Source organism: Poecilia reticulata, chromosome 8 (assembly GCF_904066995.2).
Source record: "Poecilia reticulata chromosome 8, P_reticulata-male-v2, whole genome shotgun sequence".
NCBI classification, from domain to species: domain Eukaryota; kingdom Metazoa; phylum Chordata; class Actinopteri; order Cyprinodontiformes; family Poeciliidae; genus Poecilia; species Poecilia reticulata.
This window is the reverse complement of record NC_088837.1, coordinates 12,319,748-12,341,516: the sequence shown is the minus strand read 5'-3', so window position 1 is coordinate 12,341,516 and position 21,769 is coordinate 12,319,748. Positions and strand designations below refer to the sequence as shown.

Here is a 21,769-nt window from a genome sequence, read left to right as displayed (position 1 = left end):
TTCTTTGTTGAAGTCTCTAAGGATATACTCTCTTTTAAGCACATCGGTGGCACAATAACTAGATAAATGGCTTCTTATAAACTTATTGTTGCATTTGACATCACAAAAATCAACATTTTCAATCAAGAGTCCTTAAACGGGGACAAACCATCGAATACAATAAATCTTGTCTGACCATGGATACAAGTTGACGAGGGAAGGCTTTGATGATTTTTTTGTATTTTGCTAGGGTACAATATAAATGAAATTTGTCACAAAACTCAGAATGTTGTAATATGTCACCATTTGCATCCAAAAAGTGAGCAACAGCCCACACACCTTTACAAAACCAATTCTCAATAAAAAACGATTTTCTATTGATCAATATATATCTATTGTTCAATATTGGAGTGTTGTGTGGAGTGAAGTTGTGTTTGAAGATGAGCTTCCAATACAGGAGAGCCTGTTGATGAAAATCTGAAAGTTTAACTGGTAATCTTCTAAGATCAAAATCGCATCTTAATAGGAAATCAAGTCCACCCAAGTTTTTAAAGACCATACTGGGAATAACAAACCAAATGGAATTTAGATTCTGCAAACACAATTTAAGCCATTTTATTTTTAACATTCCATTCATAACATCAAAATCTATGGCATTGCCTCCACCATCTTCATATGATTTAATCAAATCCTGTTTTGCAATATAATGAGATTTATTTCTCCAAATAAAGTTGAAATTTAAACTAAGTTGGATATTGGAGTTCCACGGTGCAAGCTGCATTTAGCTCAAGGTTAATCCGATTTATGAACGGTAATTTCGGCCAGCCTTAGAGCCAGAGTAAGCGGCCTTAGAACCAGCCAGGGTTATAGTCGGCGTTAGAACCGGAGTAAGCGTCCTAATAACCGGCGTTAGAACCGGAGTGAGCCCTAGGTGAACCTCCAAGCGCTTGAGGAGGGAGCGGTAGAGAATGGCTGGCCGAATTTAGCGTTCATATATCGGATTAACCTTGAGCTAAACGCCGTTTGCACCGTGGAGCTCCAATAAACAACTTGAAGCTAACTTCAACGTGGTATAACGCATGCGCTTTCTGATCTCCAAATTATGCCCCGCCTCTTCCGTGACACCTCTCACACAAAAAATGTCTCTCACGTATACAAAACTGAGTCTCTCACATACAAAAAATGAGTCTATATTTTATTAGTTTATATGTGCAATCTTAGTCTTATGTATGCGTGACAAAAAAAATGTTTGCGTGTGTGATATTTTAATAGTGTATGTGCGCAATTTTAGTATTTTGTGTGTGCGAGATGTTAGTACAGTGTATGTGTGTGAGAAAGATAAGATTTGTGTGCGTGTGCAATTTTGGGAATTTGTGTATGCGTGTGGGAGAAAATTTGTTTGCGTGTGTGACATTTTAGGAATGTGTATACGCAATTTGAGTATTTTTTGAGTGTGCGTGAGTCTTTCGTAGTGTGTGAGAGATAAAGCATAGATTTTGTCCTAAACGGCCCCTCATAATATACTCTGGTCTCCACTCCACCACAGAAGATGGCGATAATGCATCTTAACATTAGATCTCACCCGCCATTAAAAATCAAGAAGAAGACGCCTATCGCCTCCTCCATCCTCTTTTCATTAGCACGCGGCACTTCAAGATAGTGCGCAGTGTTTTCCTCTGAGCGGGAGAATATGTCTGTCTAATCGTCATAATAGAATCCCGCTGCATAAATCATAAGATATGGCGACATGCAGCAGCGCTTCGCTTTCACAGACGGTGGAGACTATGTCCAACTTTTATCGTGAATTGGAAAGGACGCTCAAAGCAAGGTAGGCTATGTAATGTTAGCAAAGCTTGCTGTGCAGTGGCAAATTGCATTTGCGATGAAGAAAAAGTTGTTATTGTGCAGTGGCACATGTGTCACAACGCTGTGACCAAAGTCTGCACTATAGTGATGTGACATTCAGGAACGATCCGATTCTTCTGAACGGCTCTTGTCTAAGAACGATAGGACTGAAGGCCTCAATGGGAGCCGTTCTTTATTCTTGTAATGCTATTCTTATAGTGCAGTAGCTATCCTTCTATTTAATTAATATATATCAGCGAGCATGCTCATTGTTTTCGTCAAGTGTCGTGGTGGCAGACATAACACTGTACGCTGCCTTGCATCATGCAGCGGGACAGGGGTATGAACAGTCACGGCTGAGGACTCTAACGGAGTTAGTGAGTTTCGACTCTTTTTCCTTGGTTGCATGTCTTCCCCCAGCCCTCATCTGTACTTTTTTGGGAAATGAGTTCTGTTTTGGATTCATTTCAAAATAAATGCCACTAGTGGCAAGAAAAAAAAAGTGAATTTCATGCTATTTTAGGACAGGAGACAAGATTCTTCCAAATTACTGCCTGCACAATTAGCACAGATAAGTACAATGAATTTGTCAAGTCTTTTACAATACAAAAAGGACAATCTGCTTTAATGTATTCAAGTTATACACCTGAAAGTACTTTATTTAGGTTTTTTGTTGTATAATGTTTAGCAAATTTGAATAAAACCAGGAAAAGGAAGAGGACACGTAACAGAAGAAACACAACTTTTTTCACAAAACAGTTATTGATTACTTCCTGCATCAGTGAAAAAACAATATGTAGCTTTTGATTATTACAGAAAGACTCCTCTTTTTAGATTTAGAACCTAGATTTACTATTGTCAGGTCATGCATATTTGTATCTAATTCATATAAAACTGCATCATCTCTTGAGCATGAGGAGAAACCTACAACTAAAATATAAACTGCTGAGATCAGTGAGCCAGATTATCAGGAAATCAATACTTTCTTTTGTTATTGAACACTTAATGTTTTAAAGAGTTTTACAATTGTGTAGTAAACAATTATTGCACACCGTTTGAATTTGAAAAGATTTTATAATTTTAAAGGAGACACAACCAGATAGCAGATATACATGTGTATATGCATGTATGTGTGTATGAATGTGTATGTTATGCGTAAATAAAGTATTTTTCTACCATTTTTGCAAAAGACAGTAGGGCAAACAATCCAGTCCAGTTCCCTTCCTGAGGAGTACCACATATATGTATACAGATGTATCCGAGGCATTGTCAGCTAATTTTACTGTTTCTCCAACATGGCTGAATTACTGACGACACTGATGTTGGTCCAGGTCTTAAGCTGAACATGGTAAGTTCATAGAATACTACGGCTATGCCAGGTAATATGACTATGATTTTGTATCTTCATGTAATTGTTGTATCTATATTAGGGATGCTCCGATCAGGTTTTTTTGCTGCCAATTCCGATCACTCATTGGGGTCGATCACTGCCGACCACAGATCATTACCGATCACCTGGATTGGCTGTTAATTTTTTGCTTTAGGTATAAGTGCTACTATGTGATCTATCTAAATTAAAAAAATATCTGGTAATAAATTCACCTAATTTAGACATAAACATGCAAAATACTTGCAGGCACAATACAGCAGCTATTCAGTCAAAAGGACATCTGAAAAACATGCAAACAGTAAAGTAATATTTAACAGTAAGGTTCTCAGTACCATAAATTATGCATGATTCAAATAAATCTCAACACTGCCTATATCAAGTAACGTCAAGAAAAAAGGAAGCATTAATTCAAAGTCAAACGCAGTCTGCATCAAAATAAACAATCCTGTGTTATTAAATCAAAATTTCCTAAGAGCATGGCTAGCTAATTAATGATGGCTCTGATCAGTTGTTTCTGACAGAGCTGTGTAATTCTACAGAACACAGGGAGGAGGCAGAGGAGATTGATTTTTTTAATTCCCCTTTCCCCCAGAGATTACCTATCTCATGTTTGGACATCGTGAAAGTTTTATTACATATGTTAAATCTTTTTTTTTGTTTTGTTTAAGTTGCATGCTGCAGGTTTAAGCAGAGGTTTGAGCAGAGAGTTCACTTCTGGATGGAGCAGAAACGGTGTTCTATTTGTAGTAATAAATATTACTACCAGTAGTGCTTAGCGGTGGCCCAACAGTGAGAGCGAAACAGCGTCTAACACCACCAACTCGTTGACTTAGATTATTTTTCGGGTTATTTGTTAAACTTTCTGTCCGTCATGCAACTCCGAGTGAGTATTGGTAGATGTGCGCTGCTTTACCTGCTATCTGGTCGCTCCGGATGTCCCTTTTTTTCTGCAGTGAGCCTCAATATAGACAAACTCAGTCAAGTGTTTGTTTTTTAAATGTCATATTAGATTTGTTGTGTTGATTGATTTTGACGCGCTTCACCCCCGAGGTAATTTTTCGTCGCAACACGCGAACTTCCCCATTCACTCTAGGCGTTGAAGTTCCACATGACGTCGCTTGCGTAGTGTGAAGGAAAGAGGAAATGAGCTGCACACGCAGTCTGTGAGGTGACATACAGGTGATCGGTTTTGGTGATCTGCAACAAGACAGTGATCGCTATCACCGATCGTACACCTGTTCACAGAAATTGGCAGATTATGATCAGTGGCTGATCAATCTGCACACCTAATATATGTGTAATTTTGTATTTTTATGCAATTTTATATATATATATGCAGGAAATGTAGAGATTAATATTTGGTATATTATTTACCCCTACAGGCATCAAGTAAAATGGATTGCCAGTCTGCAGATTTGGGTAAGTAAGATAAAGTAAACACAACAACAAAGAAAAACTAAATAAAAGACTCAGGTCTATGCAGTTAAGAAAGCTATAGAAATGTGTGTTCTAGATTTTGATTACAACTGTGTATTGCAGTAAATTATAAGAGAATATATTTTTAAGTTTTTAAATGAGTACTCATTTTGTGTGGTTAAGTAAAAAAGCTATTTGTTGGTAATTGCTGTAAAGAAGTTTATTCTAAGTTTATTTAAGAATTTGGATGAAAATTGTGCAGCTTATACTTTTGTGTTTTGTAATTACTATGAATTGGATATTTTGTTTACAACTAAGAGAAGATAAGCATTGTTCAAAAGAAATATCAATTTTAACACTTGATTTAAACACTTTTATCCAGCAGAGTGGCATAAACTGCCTTTTAGCTCCTGGACTGAATCTCATGTGAGCTCATGGCTGAAATCCATTGGAATAAAAGAACAGTACATACTGAAGCTGAATGAAGAAGAAGTGACTGGATCAGTTCTCACAGCTCTACAGAGGGATTATCTCAGCAAAACTATTGGAATGAAAAGTGGTCAAATTGAGCTTTTACTCAAGAAAAGAGATGATCTGTTAAAGACAGAACAGAGCAAAACAAGTAGCAATACAAAACATGACAAAAAAGAAAATGTTTTTGTGTCAGAAGAAACACCTGACAGAGAGATGCAAAACGTTGGCACCACTTCATTCAATGACATTTTAAAGTCTGGAGTGGGTTCCTGTCAGTATCGAAAATTTGACCAGCGTCCAACAAACTTCAGATATGTGAAGCACAATTCGCTTCCCCCAGAGACGGGACCTGAAAACATGATTGTTCCATGTCATGAATATAAGTCACTAGAAACTGCGCACAAACTGGACTCAAGAAGACTTAAAACAAAAGTAGCAAATGAAGTCCTGAGATTTGCATGTGCCTGTATGAATATGAGAGCCAATGGAACAATTCATTTTGGCATAATGGATAAAGTCAAATCCACACACAGGCATGGTGAAATCATAGGGATACCAGTCCAAAGTCAAGAAGATTTTGTGGATGCATTAGATTACATTGAAAAATGCTTTAAAGGCTCAAATCACCAAATTGATGCTAGGAAATGCATCAGGAACCCCTGCTTCATTGAGGTCCTTGATAAGGAAAATGCTGAGAAAACATGGATTGTTGAATATGACATTGTCCCAAAAGCCAGCATTGTTAAAGGTAAACTATACTCTGTTGGTGTCCCAAAGTTCTCTGAGAAAGATGGCAAAGTGAAATGTGAAGAGCAAATCCCCTATCAACGGGTCGGGGCCAACACACCACGGATATCTGATGACGAACTAATTTGTTTTATTCAAGATCTGAGAGAGAAGGATCAACAAAGGGAGGAGGCCGAGTCCTCAGCCAACCAATCACCTCTGGAATTCAGAGAAGACCAAAAGAGAAAGCTGTCCATCCTTCTGACCGGAGGGAAAACACACATGGACAATTCTCTCTTTTACATTGTTGTCGCAAATAAAATACAGCCAGAAGATCTTGACAACATAACCTTCTTGGTTAACATGAAACTTTTTTGTGTGTTTGACTTTGACCCTGATTCTGAAACATCTGGCCTTTATGGTAAATACAAGGAGCAGAAAGCTGTAACCCCACATTTCCTCAATGACTATGAAAACAACAAAAGACTGGAAAATGCTGATCTTATTGCTTCTTTAAAGCTCTTTGATCGAGTTAGTTGGATCTATTGCAATGGCCGAAACAACTTCCCTGGCAACAATGTTCCCAGCGATGAAGAAACTTGGATTAAAACAAGAAAAAAAAAGATGAAAAAAGCTGTGTCCCTAATTTGCAATGAAATCCTCCCCTGGAATTCATTTGTTGTTATCTTTCTGCTCATGTCTGATGTTGAACAGCCTCTTGTTGAGACTTTTCATGAGTTTTATGCAGAAATGAATGGGTATAATTGTTTAGTTATCATTGCAGAATCTAAGGAAACCTATAGAAAATGGTCAAGTCTTGCTCAGATTTCTTGTCCCATTTCTGAACTCAAAGAAATCAGCATTGTTGACATGCCACTGAGTCATGTGGATGCAACAGTTCAAAGCATTCAGCTATCAAAGAATCAACCACAAAGGAAACTACCAGTCTCAAATCGGGGTTTGTGTTTCTTGAAGTCTGTTGATGAGGCTATGCTAGACTCGTTGGAGATCATCAGCGTTGACCAGTGTGATGACACAAACCTAGAAATCATGAGTGAGAGCGAAATCAAAGAAACTGAACTCTACTTCTACCATGGTGGAAAAATTAACTGGATTAACTTCTGGCTTGCTGAAAAGCACAAATGTGGAAACATCATTGAACGGGATGCCTACAAGGAAGCAAATACAATCCTGGACAATGTGGTTCATCGTCACAAAGCTGTGCGTCCCATTGAAAGTGTGAATATATATCATCATCCTGGCAGTGGGGGAAGCACCGTGGCACGACAGATGCTCTGGAGTAGAAGGACAATACTACGATCTGCAGTTGTGAAACAGTCAAAAGAAGCCACTACTCTTTGTGAGCATGCAGTGAAACTGAGAGAACACGATGAGAATGATAAAAACAACTGTCTTCCTGTGCTTCTCCTACTGGAGGACCAAAATCCAGATTACATTGATGATCTTCGACGACATCTGGGAAATGCCATTGCAATCAAAAAGATAAATCCGTCAATGTTGTGCTTCATCCTGCTCATCTGCAACAGATCAAATGATCCAGAAAGAATGTGCAGGGCATCACCATCTCAAACAGTAGCGGTCACCCACAAACTGTCAGATGAGGAAAAATCTTTATTCCTGAAAAAAAGTGAGGAACTCAAATATCAATTTGAAGACTTGGACTTCAAATTCATTCTCACATTTGTTCTTATGAGCAATGAGTTCCAACCAAGCTACATAAAGGATTTTGTTAAAAATCTTTTAGATAAAATTGATCATACATCACTGATCACTCGCCTCATCAGATTTGTGGCTTTACTAAATTGTTATGTAAAGGATTCCTACATATCTGTTTCTCACTGCGAGGCATATCTGGGCATTGGTCTGCATGTGGTTGAAACTCGGTACCATGCCTTTGTTGATCACCTCAGTGATGAGGCCAAATTAATTTTCATCCATCTTAGAGACAGTTCAACACACATCCAGTCAATCCGTATCATTCATCTGCTTGTGGCCAAAGAAATCTTGAGCCAGCTCTCTGTCAATATGCCTCAAAGCTCTATTGCCACAGAGCTCATCAAAGATGATGTACTCATCAATCACAGGTTTGACAGAGACCAATTCCTTAAGGTTATAAGAGCTCTCTTCATTAGACGCAATAAAAAAAGCAGAGGTGACCCAAAGGACACAACTTTTTCTCCACTAATTGAGGAAGTCCAAATTGAAGAAGGTGGTGTTCAGAAAGCTGTTGACTTGATGAAAGCTGCATTCATAGCTTTGGGAAAAGATGCTTATGTGGCACAACAACTTGCCCGGCTGCTTTACACCAATAAGAGATTTGAGGAGGCTCTTAAGTGGGCACAGGAAGCGAAATCATTGTCTCCCCATGACACATTCATCCTTGACACACTGGGTCAAGTGTACAAGTGGTGGTTTTACCATTTGTATGACACCCTTGAAGAAAAAGAGCCTTCCCCCAAAAGGGGGGTTGAAATCATACGTTTTGCCCTGAAGGGAATATCTGCTTTTCGAGCCTCTGAAAAAACACCAAAAAAAGAGACAGTCATACTTAATAGTTCATACTATGGGGAAGTGGATGTTGGCTGCAGGCTGCTTAAGTTCTTGTCAGGAGTTGATGTTTTTTCAAAAACAACTGGATATTCACAGCTGATGAACTACCTAATAACAGACTACATACCAGAAGAAGTCAGAATACCCTGGCAGGAATTTCATCCGGAGCTGAAAGGGTTGGAAAAGAGCTTGAGACAGGCTCTGGAATGCATTTCTGAAGATCTGAGCTACTTTCAGACTGACATCAGTGAAGAAGATGAGGAACTTGATGCAAGAGATCCAGAGCAGGTTTATAATCCAAGAGAATGGTTGACAAGGAAAAGTGCTGTTTATGCTGGATTTTTCTGTGTTATACAAGAGGAGATGAATCAAGCAGCTGAAAGTCTGAGCACTGATATAAAAAATCCTGGAAACATACTCTCATCTTTCCAAAGACAGATGAGAACCTACAAGCTTGGAGGAGGAAATGTTACATCAATCCTCTCTTTACTCTATGACAAAGACCGAATGAGGGCTGGAAAAAAACTAGAGGAGATTATGGACATGTATCCAGAAAACCTGACATGGAAGGATCTTGATGAAACAGAGCTCACTAATGTCATTTTTTGCCAGGTAGCTCTTAACTGTATCCTACCTGGATCCTCAAAGCTCTTATCCCTCAAGCAATTACAAGATCTCAGCAAAGGATTTAAGGCAAAAGGAAAAGACATGTCAAAAGCAAGTGCCCTCTTTCTTCTCTCTCTCCTGTTTTGGCCTGAAAACAGTAAAGAAGTGAGTTCTGCTGATGCTCAGATCCTTCTGTTGGCCATTGATGCTCTTCAGAGACTATGTGAACATAAATTCCTACACATGTCTCAGAGAAAAAGTAGGATTGTCACACACTTCTTCCTGGCCAAGGCAAGAGGTCTAAACAAGATTGTCCATAGAAGTGCTATCGAAAAACAGATCAAAGGAACGCTGAGTGAGAGAAAACTAAAATGGCTCGGAGGGGAAGTGTGGAAAACCCAGGAAGTTGTGCAGCAACTGAAACGGATTGAAGGGTGGACAGAGAATGAAAACTTATATGTCCAATGTGGACATAAAGACAGCAAAATAAGAGTAATTCCTCGAAACTCTGCTTATTTGCCCTATGGAAATGAAAAAGTCACTTTTTACTTAGGATTTTCATTTGATGGCGTAGTTGCTTTTGACATTCAGATGATGAAATAATGTTAACTCTAATTAATCTTATCTAAGGTTACTTTAATCTGGACAAAGCATGATTTGTGTCAAAAAGGTGCAGCGACATAAAAGTCATTTCCTGAATATATATTTGCTGACCAAAATGAATGAATGTGAGCTGCATGGATGACGAGGTAAACTGAGCAGACTTATTCAATTGAACCTAATTTTATTACTCAACTTAAATGTGATTTATGCTGCAGAACACATGTAACTGGTCCATATTAGTTTTTTTTTAAATCTTGGGATGTTAATATCTTCTGAAACATGTTTTGTAATCGCATGGTGAGTAACCAGATTTCTTCAGAAAGATGATTATCTGTGGAGACACTTTCTGAGTGATACGTTAATAGCTATTTTCCTTGAATGAACAAAATAGTTTGCACTACATACACTGTAAAACATTTGAGTCTTCAAATAAATTAAAAAGTTAAAGTTAAATTGAAAAAATTTATAAATGCGTGAGTTTGTGAAAGATAAACTTACAATAACAAGTAACATGCCACCAAGCACAATGGGAACTCTACTTTATTCAAATCTTGGAGCTTTGACAAAATGAATAAAAAGTTTACGCAACTTACTATTGTAAGTTTATCTTTCACAAACTCATACATTTAGGTACAAAATCTAAAACTCACTAAATTTATTTGACTTAAAGAGTAGGATATAGTAGACACAGGTCTAAGTGCTGTTCAAATGTTTTGCAATGTGGAGAAAAATATTGGGCATGGATTAAAATTTGAACCAAGTACACAGCTAAGCAAGACATCTTGATTTAGATTGAATGTATTTGGTGTTTTTAGGTATTTAGTGGTTTTGAGATTTATCTTAAGTTTTTTTGCCAAGTAGTATTACGACTTAAGATTTTACTTTATACATAACTGCACGTCTCTGTATAAGGAATGATTTTTGGTCTTTGTTGTGCCTTTTTAAACAAATTTTGCATAACTTATTGTTCTAACTTTAATAAATGTTATTGTGCTTTTAAAAAGACAGTTGTCATCATTTGTGAAGGTATGATCTTCATTAAGTTGCATAAAGGTTGTCATCTAAAGATTACGGTCCAACAAACACTGAGAATTGTTTATATTGTTACTTTTATCAATGCTATTATCAACAGATACTAAAACATATTTTCATTGCAGGACCTCTAAACATTGAAAGCAATCAATGGAAAGTAAGATTAATTGAATCATTTGAGTCAATCGGATACCTTGTTCTTTACTTCATTAAAGATGTTTAAAAAAATGATACTCAAAGTAACAGCTGCTTGATACTGGAGCATGGCTTGTATTTCATTTTGTTTTGTTCCCCAACTCCAACCCCCAAGATGTCAGTTAATTCTGATAATGAATAACCAATCAAAGCCAGATAAAACTGACTGACGCACCAGTGATAGACCTTAATAAGACTTGTTTCAAATTTGGGGACACTGATATTTAATGGAGAGTAAACTAGCAAGGACCACTCGTAACTGTCATATCTAAATGCATTCTTTAAATATAAATGTAAATGTGTTTCATCTAAAATATACCCTTGCAACTGTGATTTTTACTCAGTTTTTTTTTCCGGGTTATACTGAGATAGATCCTCAGAGAGAAGAGAAGTCTGTGGTTTTGTCCTGCAGTGTCTAGTAATCCAGATGTTTAACATCTATATTAGTACACTCACCCAGGATCATTTACAGAGCATTAGTTTTAATGTAGACTATATAGAGACCAAGGAAATCATTTCTGGGTTAGGTTTATTTTCAAGTAAAATAAAAGCACAAAAAACATTACAGATGTTTGTAGATGTCTATAGAGGTCCTGTAAAAGTGCCCCTAATCAAAACCAGAGCTTGTTAAAAAACAAAAACATGTATTTAGGACTAAATCTGCAGGAAACAGTTTCTTTGAAATGGACAAATGAAAACACTTTCTGGCAGCCCTAACCCAATAGCCACAGTGACATCAGTCCAACAACAATGTGTGATTCACAGTGTAGGCCAAAGCAGAATCATATTTACAAAACTGGGATTCATTACATGCAATGATGATAATTACTCATGTGATACTAGCAACATCATGTTCAGGGTTAGTTTTTGTGTGCTTCTTAACACCACGTAGCTCTTCAGTTTGCCGTGTACTAAAATACCAACAGTGCATCCACTACAAGCAGCCAAGGAAACCAGAAACCAGATGAATGTCTAAACCTATTTAAGGAAACCAGAACAGGGGTACAATCTAAAATAAATATCAAAAGAGTGGCCTGATGGGGGCCACCATGACATCAAAACAAAAACTGAATTTCAGGAGTTTTACTAAACTGATGTCATAGTATTGATCGACATTTAACAACAGGAGAGTGAAATAGTTGGACTGAGTGAAGGATATTACAGGTGAGTTATAAAAAATAAAATAAAAATGGACTTAAATTAGTTGATAAATGTCACTTACTGAGGCTTCCTTTCTGTACTCTCCAGCAGCAATCTAACATAAACACCTTAGTTTAAAAAAGGAAGGTTTCAATAATATGAAAACATTTTATAAGGCAAATCTAAGAATAATGAACTATGGCTAACTAAACAGCAAACTCACCACAATTATTCGGTTTCCATCAACACTTGAGGAATTGGGTACAAACAGCAACCTAAGCTTTCAGACTCATTTAAGGGTTGTTGTTTTTGTTTGTTTGTTTTTTGTTTTTGTCTCCATCTGCTGGTGAACTTGTAGAATTTACTTAGTCTCATTCTTAATGAACGGATCTAACACGCACATTTGCTTACATTTTATCAGAAAATAATTGATGTTTGGAAAAATCGCTTTATGACTTTCCTTGTGGGGAAACAAAAACAACCCCAAGGCAATCCAGAACATTATGACCAACACAGTGGTCATTATCTGCTGTAGCGTGTGTTGTAGATGATAAATATCACATAATAAGTGCTACAGTTGGTTTTTCAATAGGGAATGGTAGCATCACATTGGAGCAGAGAAGAAAAGTTATTGATGGTTGGGAAATTATTTAAAATCTAAATCTGGCAGTAGTAACTTTGGGTCTAACTTTAAAACCCCCTAACTATACCGTTGAATAAGTTCTTATTTCACTTACCATGTTGATCAGCACTTCAGCTGAACATTTTTAAAGTGTATACATATTATACTTATTGAGACGAGATGAGATTTGGACAGCGAAGATATTGCTGGATACAGCCAGAAAAATTCAAGTTGAACTGCTTACCTTACACCATCTATCTTTATCAGGGCACCAGGTAATGATGAATTTATGTTATTGCAGATGCTACTTTGAACCGATCTGTCGCTGTTGATTGTTCATATAATAGTTAAATGTGTTTTTACTGTGCTTTCCACCTTAATAAAACCAGGATTTATTGCTGTGCAGCAGTCCTCTTTGTGCACGTAAAGGCTCAATCATAAAATCTAAGCAGGTGATGAGTAAACTGTTGGTCGTCTTAGATCTGAGGCCTGTGGAGAAAATGTGGCGTGGAACCAGAGACGTGCAGACTCCACAACAAGTCACGATGACTTTAGGTAACACGGGAGCCATCCGTCCACCGTCTCGCTTTCTCAGTGGCTGTCACTGTTTTTACTTTGAGCTTTCACTGGATATCCAGCCAGCATGGATTCTTTTCTTCATCGATTTGAGTGGCTTCCAAATTCTTCATCGTCTTTCCTGATGGCTTGAATCTTAACCACCTCTTTTCTGATTGTTCTTTTAATTTCTTTTTGTCCACAGTTTGACACTAATTGACAGCAGCCTTCCATCAGAAGCAGAACCGGAGCTGCGGATCTATATTTCAAGGAGGCTGAGTAAAGGAGCTCTTCTTGGAGGCATGGGTAACATTGCCACTGTGGAGCTCAGGTATTTTTTCACCAAATCATAAAAGTTGATTAAAAATGTATTTGTACACTTTGGTTATTTTTTTATTAGATTGTATGTCATTAAAACCGCAAGCTTTATTGTTTGTTATTGACACTTTATGTGACAGAACAACACAAACCTACAAAACTGTAGCTTGCATTTGTTTTCAGATATATTTTCTAAAACTAAATTTCGCCTCAATTAAAATGTATAAGTATTTTTATGTGTCTCAACAAGCTTTGAATTAAAGTTTAAAGGGATTTGACAATGTTTGCAAGGTACTCTACATATAGTCACTCAAAGATTTGTAATTAAAATCCCTGTGATTGGGCTGTGAGAGAAATCTGAGCTCACCAATTATAAAAAGTTGCAACATTGAAGAAGTTGTAGAAAATGTTTCACAGGAGAGAGAAGTTGTTCCTTACATTTTTTTTGGCGCTGCGTAGATAATTTGCATAAATAAAACCTAATAACACATAATTTCATAGAAATCTTCCCAACTTCAAACGTTTCCATGCCATAAATGGACAGCAGTTTATTTCAAGTTTTTAATTTTAATGCTAGTTTTGCTACAGATAAATGGTGTTATTCTTTGTTTCACCAAAAAGCTGAGATTTTATGCTCTGATGCTCCTAAATAAAATTCAGCACAACCAATTGCCTTCCCAGGTCACATAATTAGTCAATGGAGCCCAACTCTGTGTAAATAAAACAACACATTCCACAGATCTGACATCTTTATGGAAAAGTGGCAAGAAGAAAGCCTTTGCTGAAAGGAAAACATAAGTTTTGTTTACAGTTTGTCCCAAATCATGCAGGAGACACCGTAAACTGATCGTCATTTTTTTTTTTTTAATAAATGTCCTTTTTCTCTGCAGTCTTCCGGAGCAGGCAATTGGCTGCTACTGCTGTCTCCTGGAGCAGGAAAGGTCTCCAGAACAGCCGGACGCTGATGGAAACGGATACGTCATCTGCTTCATGGGGGGCTCCGAAAAGGGTCTGAACTTATATCCTTGTTTCTTTTATGGAATAAGCAAAAGTTACAACAAAGCTTCAAGATTTTACTGTTTTCATATAATCCAATTCCTTCTGAATTCTCTTAAATTCTTTGACTTAAACTACATTTAGATTAGAACTCGATAAATATGTCCAAGGCCTACACAGCAGCCTTCAAACTCCAGAGGTGGGAAGATGTGACAAAATGAAGTTTTCTAGTCGCATTTCAAGGCTGCTGCTTTTAAACATCTTACCGTGTGTTTGTTGTAGCTGCAGAACCTTGAGACAGAAGTCCGTCCCTACCTGGGCCGCTGGTACGAGGAGTCGGTCATGCACATTTATCAAGTGGTGCAGCTGGTCCAGAGCAACATCAGCTTCCTGCTGCATGCTGTGAGTCGTCTCTTCTAAGACCTACAGCTACTTCTGCAGAAGAATACAGGATTATTGTTGGACTGGATGACTGTGGCACCAAACACTGGTTAACTTGACCTGCTCTGCTGCTGGTTATTTCACTATGTAAATCCTGTTTCTAAACTTGCTGCTCTTCCAGATGACTAAGGATTCCCTTGTCTACGCAAACCTCCTCGTTTACTCTCCTCTGGCGTCCTCTAGTGGGGTAGTTCACATGGATGAGGCAGTAATCCCAGTTGAATGCCATTATGAAAGGTCTGTCTCTTATTTCCTATTGAACTCTTTAATTATTGAAAAGCTGGTTTTACATGTAAAGTATCTGCTTTTATAGGAAGTATGGTCTATCCAGTTCTTCACTCATGCCGACATGAGTTGGCAGTATGACACGAATGAGACTGAATCTTCTCCTCAGATGGAGGTCAGCTGATGGCAATGACTACTTGTGTGGATATTGCAAAGCCCTAAATCAAGTGCCAGGCAAGTCTGGCATTCCTGGGATGGTCGGTCCTCGTGGTTTTGGGAAGGTGGCTGCTGCTGAATACATGTGGCGGAGTGGGCTGAAGACTAAAAAGGGTAAAGATTCTCTCCCTCATGTCTTTTTGCATTGACTAAATGGTTTCTGACACAACCTTTTTTTTTTTTCAGCTCTGTGGGAGCAAGAGGCCAGAGTGGGTCCCCTGACCGTCTTGCCATCAAGTAAAAGTGGACATCTTCATTTTGAGGAGCTCCCTAGTGTCATCCAGAAACTTTACAGACCGACACTGTATGGCAGCCACTGGAGAAGTGGAATCTACAAAACTGGTGGGTTTAAGATGGTGAATATTTAAAAGGCATAGCTCTTGATGAAATGATATCTGTCTTCCAGATGCATGAAAGGGACTGATTCATGAGCACTCGACCTCTGAACTAGATGCTGAAAATGAAACTGGACTGGAAGGTACTGTCTTAACATCTTACTGAGTCTGTAAACTGACCCTGTAAATGCTTTCTGCATTTTTCAGGTGACTTTGAGGAAGCAGGACTTCACGATGAAGCGACCAACAAGTTCATGCTGAAATCCTTAGAAGTGCCAATGGCCAACACCAAATCTGGTTACACTGGCACCACCTCTACAGTGACAAATGCAACTGCTACTGAAACTGACCTTTCTGATGTATCTGAACCAAAGGAATAAAATATTTGTCATTGAGTTTTCCTTTGTAGAGTTTGAGAAATTCTATCTGGAGTCAAACTTTTGTAACTGACATTTGTGCTTTGAACACATCTAGTAGAAACTTTACATTGGTTGAAGGAAACAATTTGAGCCAATTCTAGCTGTAAGCTGGAAAGCTCATTAAACATACACTGAGGCTTTTAAAGACTGATTTATAGGAGGGAGATAGCAGGTCAAATGAGTCCTATTCAAACTGTTTATGATCTGAGTAGTTATCATGATTGGGCTTGGAAATTTTATTAAGACTGAATTTATTTGATCCATCAGAACCAGAACTTTGAGGTTTTTCCTTGAAAGAAAAGTTAAAACAAGAAATTAGGAAATATCAATCAAATTTTAGCACATTTCAGCAGCAAGGCATTTCAAAGTGCTTTATATAATTAAAAACTGAAAGTTACGTAAATATGGAGACATTAAGAATGAATAGGATGTTAAACATTTAAGATAAATCGGTTATAAAAGTTAAGTAAACAAGATTGTAAGAATTTATCTTGGGATAAAAAGAGGGAAATATTCTGGTCTCCACTCCACCACAGAAGATGGCGATAATGCATCTTGGCATTAGATCTCACCCGCCATTAAAAATCAAGAAGACGCCTATCGCCTCCTCCATCCCCCCTTTCACTAGTACGCGGCACTCCAAGATAGTGTGCAGTGTTTTCCTCTGAGCGGGAGAATATGTCTGTCTAATCGTCATAATAGAATCCCGCTGCATAAATCATAAGATATGGCGACATGCAGCAGCGCTTCGCTTTCACAGACAGTGGAGACTATGTCCAACAGGCACGTGCAGAGGAGGGGGCTAGGGGTGCTTGAGTACCTGCCCCTTGTTCTCCTTGCCCCCAAGTGCCCTTTTGGTCAATTTTTTTTGGGGGGGTATTTCCTAAGCCCTCTTCTGACGCATAACATGTACTAAAATTATTTGCTTTTTTGTTGGGGTATTTTTTTTTACAACATAAGTCCTCTGTCACCTTGTTACCTTTGATATTTTGCCCGTGAGGCATGACGCAGTTAGGTGGGTAACTACAGCTAAACGTAGCGAACGTTCCAGATTACAGAACAGTGGATTGGCGGCAAGATGGCGGATGCATAGTATTGAGCTCCAGGTAGCAAGCTCCTAAATAAATAATTGAACATTTATGAAGTCCGGATTTGACACCAAGGAGTATAATCGTGAACTAATAACTGAAAACATCCAGTGATAACCGGAAAATTAATTACAAGCAAGAGTTAAACAACAACGATAATGGCTAACAACAAAGCTCTGCTAACTCACGATGCTTGGACGCAGATGCCAAAGGGACTAAAAATGCCCTAACTTCACCGTGTAAGACCCCAGTACCACATAGGAAGACAAAGGGAGACGAGGAGGTTAGTTCCAATGCATCAAATGCCATGATCTTAGAAGCAGTTGAAAATCTACAGAAAGTGATGCTGAACTTTGAAGAACTGAAACGAAACGCGCTCTCTATTGCAAACATTGCTAAAGCGGTGGAGTTCAATAGCGCTGAAATCCAAGATTGTAAAAATAGAAATAAAAAGATGGAAGATGAGATTGGTCAACTTAAAACCGCAAACGCTGTGCTGACAAAGAAGGTCGAAGCACGGAAAGCTGGGATATAGGCGGTGTTCAAAGGCCCATATGCCTTTATCAACGGACAACGAGTTACTCCTTAGGGGCTCATAGTTCTTCATGATAATTTGACTTCAGATAATTTTATTAGTTCAGGAGTTTTTGCTACCTAAAGTTCAGTCTCCTCTCAGGTAAAACCCATCCAATACTGTTCAGTTTTACTTTATTTTATTAATCTTTTATGTTTAACTTGAAAAGTGAACTTTCTCTTATTTCTGTTAATTCAAGGGGTCTAAGAGATTTGACTAAAAGGAAAAGTTTATTTTTATTTTGTAAAGGGAAAAATGCAAATGTTATATTCCTACAGGAAACTCATTCGAAACAAGGAGATAACATCTTTTGGTCTAAACAATGGGGAGATTAAGCTTATTTTTGTCATGGCTCTTCAAGATCAGCAGGGGTCGCTATTCTTTTAAAAAAAACTTCCAGGGTCAAATTATCTCAAATAAAATGGATGAAAATGGCCACTGGTTATCTCTCACTGTCTGTTTAGATAACTTAATTCTTATTTTATTAAACATATATGGTTACAATAATCTAAACCAAAACAAATTATTGCTAGAAGAAATAGCCTTACATCTAGACCAGCTAAAATCATTTTACTCAATAAACAATGTTATAATTGGTGGAGATCTCAACCTTGTTCCAGATGAATTTTATGATATGTGGCCTTCTAAACATAACTCAAGTTACCCAAACAAAACATTTAACAATTTTTGTAATGAACAAAATCTAGTTGACGTGTGGCGTCATCTTAATCCCAATTGTATAAAATTGTCATGGTCTGGTTCAAATAGCAAATCAAGACTTGATCACTGGCTTGTAACAAATGAATTACTAACCAATGAAACCAACTCGGATATTTCTGCTGCACCGTTGACTGACCATTGCCTTATTTCCTTACAAATGAAACCTCAAAACTGGAAACCAGGCACAAGTAAATATTGGAAATTTAACTACAGTCTTCTTAAAAATGACACTTACTGCCAAAAAAATCAAAGTTCTAATCCAAAATATTAAGGACTAAAGAACTAAATAGTCCTGTTCAAAAATGGCAATTCCTAAAGTACAAGGTAAGACAATTTTCTATCTCATTCAGTAAACAAATTAAAAAAGAACTCCAAAAAAAGAACTTATTATACAACAACTTAACCTATATTGCAATAAACCCAACCCCTCAATTGAAGACAAACAAAAAGTACAACTCCTCCAACCTAAACTAGATGAAATTTATATTCAAAGGGCTAAAGGAGCTTTTGTTAGATCAAGAGCGAGATGGATAGAGGAATGAGAAAAAAACACTGCTTACTTTTGTAAGCAGTGTTGTCTTCTTTTTGGAAAAAAGAAGACAACACAATTCTATCAACTCCTTAATAGTAGATAATGTTGAAACCAATAACACAAACTTAATATCAACAGAGATTTTTAAATTCTATAACAACTTGTATACCTCCAAATTCTCAGAACAAACATCTCTTACCTTTTTAAAAAATTGAAACATTTATCCCTAAAATAGAAAATAATTTCAAACAAACTTGTGACGACAATATTACAATAAAAGAACTTGATAAGGCTGTTAATTGCTTATCATTAAACAAAGCACCAGGTCCAGGTGGACTCACAGGAAACTTTTATAAACACTTTTGGGAAGACATAAAATTTTTACTACATCAAGTTTTTACAGATATTTTTAAAAATCATACTATACCTACTACAATGAAACAAGGACTTATTATGTATCCCCAAACCAGACAAGGACCCAAGATTGATTGAGAATAGAAGACCAATTACACTCAGAAATTCAGATTATAAATTACTAACATACATATTTACCATGCGTCTCCAAACAGGAATCTCAAACATTATTGCTGAATCACAGTCTGGCTTCTTAAAAGGAAGATCAATCCACAACAACATTAGACTGGTAAAGGACCTGATTGAATATAGAGACATGATTAAAGATGATGGCTTTATTCTTTTCCTTGACTTTTATAAGGCCTTTGACTCGGTGGAACACCAGTTCTTATTCTCAGTTCTTGAGCATCTAGGCTTTGGAGCAAACTTTATTTAAAGACCTATATCAATACATTAATAGTTGTGTAATACTGCCTCAGGGCACCACAGCTAGATTTAACATTGATGTTGGAATTCCTCAAGGGTGTCCCATTTCCCCATTTCTCTTTAATTTAGTTGCAGAAATGTTAGCGATCTATCTTAAAAACTGTGAAGACATTGAGAAATTAGATGTTTTTGGTACAGAATTAATTATTAGCCAGTTAGCAGATGACACCACAGTTTTCTTTAAAAATTACAAGCAAGTTCCAATTGTAATTGATAAAATTAAACTTTTTTTAGAGGCTTCAGGTCTAATGCTGAACTTAAAGAAATGTGAGCTTATAGCTATTCATGACACTTCCCTAAAAGAAATATCTAGCATTCCAATCAAATCTGAAATTAAATACTTGGGAACTGTAATAACCAAAAACCAAGAATCAAACGTAACTATTGAAAACAAGATTAAAGAATGTAAATCCAAACTAAACGAGACCTTTCTATTTTAGGACGGATTTACTTATCAAAAATGGAAAGTTTATCAAGATTAATTTATTCAACTTGTAGCACTGCTGTCCCAAATAGTTTAACTAAAACTATTAATCAAATGAACATGAACTTTATTTGGAGAAACAGGCCACACTACCTACAGAAAGGTCACATGATCAAAGAAATCAAAGATGGCGGTCTGAAAGTAATTGACTTTGAATGTCTTAACAGTACTCTTAAGATTAATTGGTTAAAATCCTGGATTAAAAATTCTCAACTATTTTGGTATTGTGTCCCTAATTTTTAACTAAATAGGTGGTTTAAAACTTGTAGTTCTAGCTGATTTCAATATACATAAATTGCCCATTAAACTATCAGAGTTCCATAAACAAGTATTACTATACTGGAAGATGCTCTATGTGCACAACTACTCGCCACACGGCTCTATCATATGGAATAACAGATTTATACTTAATCGCAATAAATCCTTATTTTCCAAAAATTGGATGGAAAAGAATATCTGGTCTATTATACACTTAATGGATGTTAATGGTTGCATGTTAAACTATGAACAATTCTGTGCAAAATATCAATTCTTTCCCCCAAAAGTTGAGTTTATGAAATTATATAATGCCTTACCAAAACAATTTATTAATCAGTTTAAAAATATAATAACATATAATCCGATGACCCCACAACTACCCAATTTATTAATTAATGGAATATCACTCACTGATCCAAAATTCAATAACTACACAATTGGAAACTTTTTAAATGAGACTTTATTCCCTGGGAAAATAAATAAAAATAACATTCTTTGCAAGTTTGATAAAATAACAATTGAAAGGTTGAGAACTCTTTATTTAAAACTTAAAAACCTCACAAAAGCTACTAAGAATTCGCTTTAATATTGATGACAATAAATGCTCATTTTGTGAAAGTGATGTTGAAACAATAGACCACGTCTTCTATGACTGCAATCACACCAAAATATTTTGGAATTGTTTAGAAAAGTGGATCAAATCAAAAATTGCACTTCCTGAATCTATTTCGAGAGGTATAGTAACCTTTGGAGTATTATTGGAAAAAAAAAAGGAAATATGTTGTAACCTAATATTTTGTTTGGCAAAATTTTTTATTGATAAACAACGAATGCTGAGATCATCTCCAATTTTTAAACTTGTTTTAATCTGAATTTTAGTTATATTTGAAATCTCTGAAATGTATTGGATCATTTGAAGACCTGACTGAATTATTAATGGAATTGCCTGTCAATATATGTCAATCCTAACATATAAATCCCCTTGTTGCTATTTCAGTCATTGTTTCATTATTTTTATTATTATTATTGTCATAATGATATGTTATTTTTTTCCTTAGCAATCTCTGTATTTTCACTCTAAAATTTGCCTGTATTATGCCTTCTACAGAGTTCCACTGTTGTATTTGCCTTTCTTGTTTGTACTTACCTTGTTTCAATAAAGTTTAAAA

At 36.7% G+C, this 21,769-nt stretch overlaps 2 protein-coding genes and 1 long non-coding RNA gene across 14 annotated transcripts; all 3 read left to right on the top strand.

Moving 5' to 3' along the window:
• The first annotated feature begins 1,377 nt into the window (after positions 1-1,377).
• LOC103469287 (sterile alpha motif domain-containing protein 9-like) lies at positions 1,378-10,613 on the top strand. Of its 6 annotated transcripts, none has more exons than XM_008416866.3 (4): positions 1,378-1,807; positions 3,156-3,172; positions 4,597-4,633; positions 5,016-10,613. In XM_008416866.3, the coding sequence occupies exons 2-4, from the start codon at positions 3,170-3,172 to the stop codon at positions 9,608-9,610; spliced, it is 4,635 nt and encodes a 1,544-aa protein (XP_008415088.2). In that variant the 5' UTR covers positions 1,378-1,807; positions 3,156-3,169; the 3' UTR covers positions 9,611-10,613. The 6 variants fall into 6 exon arrangements, with proteins under 6 accessions (XP_008415088.2, XP_008415087.2, XP_017161821.2 ...); XM_008416865.3 differs by having other exon boundaries at positions 1,379-1,807; positions 5,013-10,613; XM_017306332.2 differs by having other exon boundaries at positions 1,379-1,807; positions 3,015-3,172; positions 5,013-10,613.
• A 2,232-nt stretch (positions 10,614-12,845) lies between these two features.
• On the top strand, positions 12,846-14,493 carry LOC145552535 (uncharacterized). Of its 3 annotated transcripts, none has more exons than XR_014088614.1 (4): positions 12,846-12,874; positions 13,080-13,154; positions 13,360-13,485; positions 14,363-14,493. It is a non-coding gene; the product is annotated as an uncharacterized LOC145552535 (long non-coding RNA). The 3 variants fall into 3 exon arrangements; XR_014088613.1 differs by having other exon boundaries at positions 12,989-13,154; XR_014088612.1 differs by lacking the exon at positions 12,846-12,874 and having other exon boundaries at positions 12,896-13,154.
• Positions 14,494-14,750: 257 nt separating this feature from the next.
• LOC103469289 (uncharacterized) lies at positions 14,751-16,080 on the top strand. 5 transcript variants are annotated; one of them, XR_014088611.1, is made up of 5 exons: positions 14,751-15,146; positions 15,304-15,464; positions 15,537-15,692; positions 15,757-15,828; positions 15,893-16,080. XR_014088611.1 is itself a non-coding variant. In XM_081609924.1 (5 exons), exons 2-5 carry the CDS (start codon positions 15,031-15,033, stop codon positions 16,063-16,065), a joined length of 606 nt encoding a protein of 201 aa, XP_081466050.1. In that variant the 5' UTR covers positions 14,751-14,958; the 3' UTR covers positions 16,066-16,080. The 5 variants fall into 5 exon arrangements, 4 of the variants coding, with proteins under 4 accessions (XP_081466050.1, XP_081466049.1, XP_081466052.1 ...); XM_081609924.1 differs by lacking the exon at positions 15,757-15,828 and having other exon boundaries at positions 14,751-14,958; positions 15,031-15,146; XM_081609923.1 differs by lacking the exon at positions 15,757-15,828.
• The last annotated feature ends 5,689 nt before the right edge of the window (positions 16,081-21,769 follow it).

Bases quoted from the DNA above. Each gene is read 5' to 3' on its own strand.
- LOC103469289 (XM_081609924.1), top strand. From the start codon at position 15,031: ATGACTAAGGATTCCCTTGTCTACGCAAACCTCCTCGTTTACTCTCCT. The intron at 15,465-15,536 runs GTAAAGATTCTC...TTTTTTTTTCAG, and splicing joins TGGGCTGAAGACTAAAAAGG to CTCTGTGGGAGCAAGAGGCC. The intron at 15,693-15,892 runs GTGGGTTTAAGA...TGCATTTTTCAG, and splicing joins AAGTGGAATCTACAAAACTG to GTGACTTTGAGGAAGCAGGA.
- LOC103469287 (XM_008416865.3), top strand. The intron at 4,634-5,012 runs GTAAGTAAGATA...ACTTTTATCCAG, and splicing joins TTGCCAGTCTGCAGATTTGG to CAGAGTGGCATAAACTGCCT.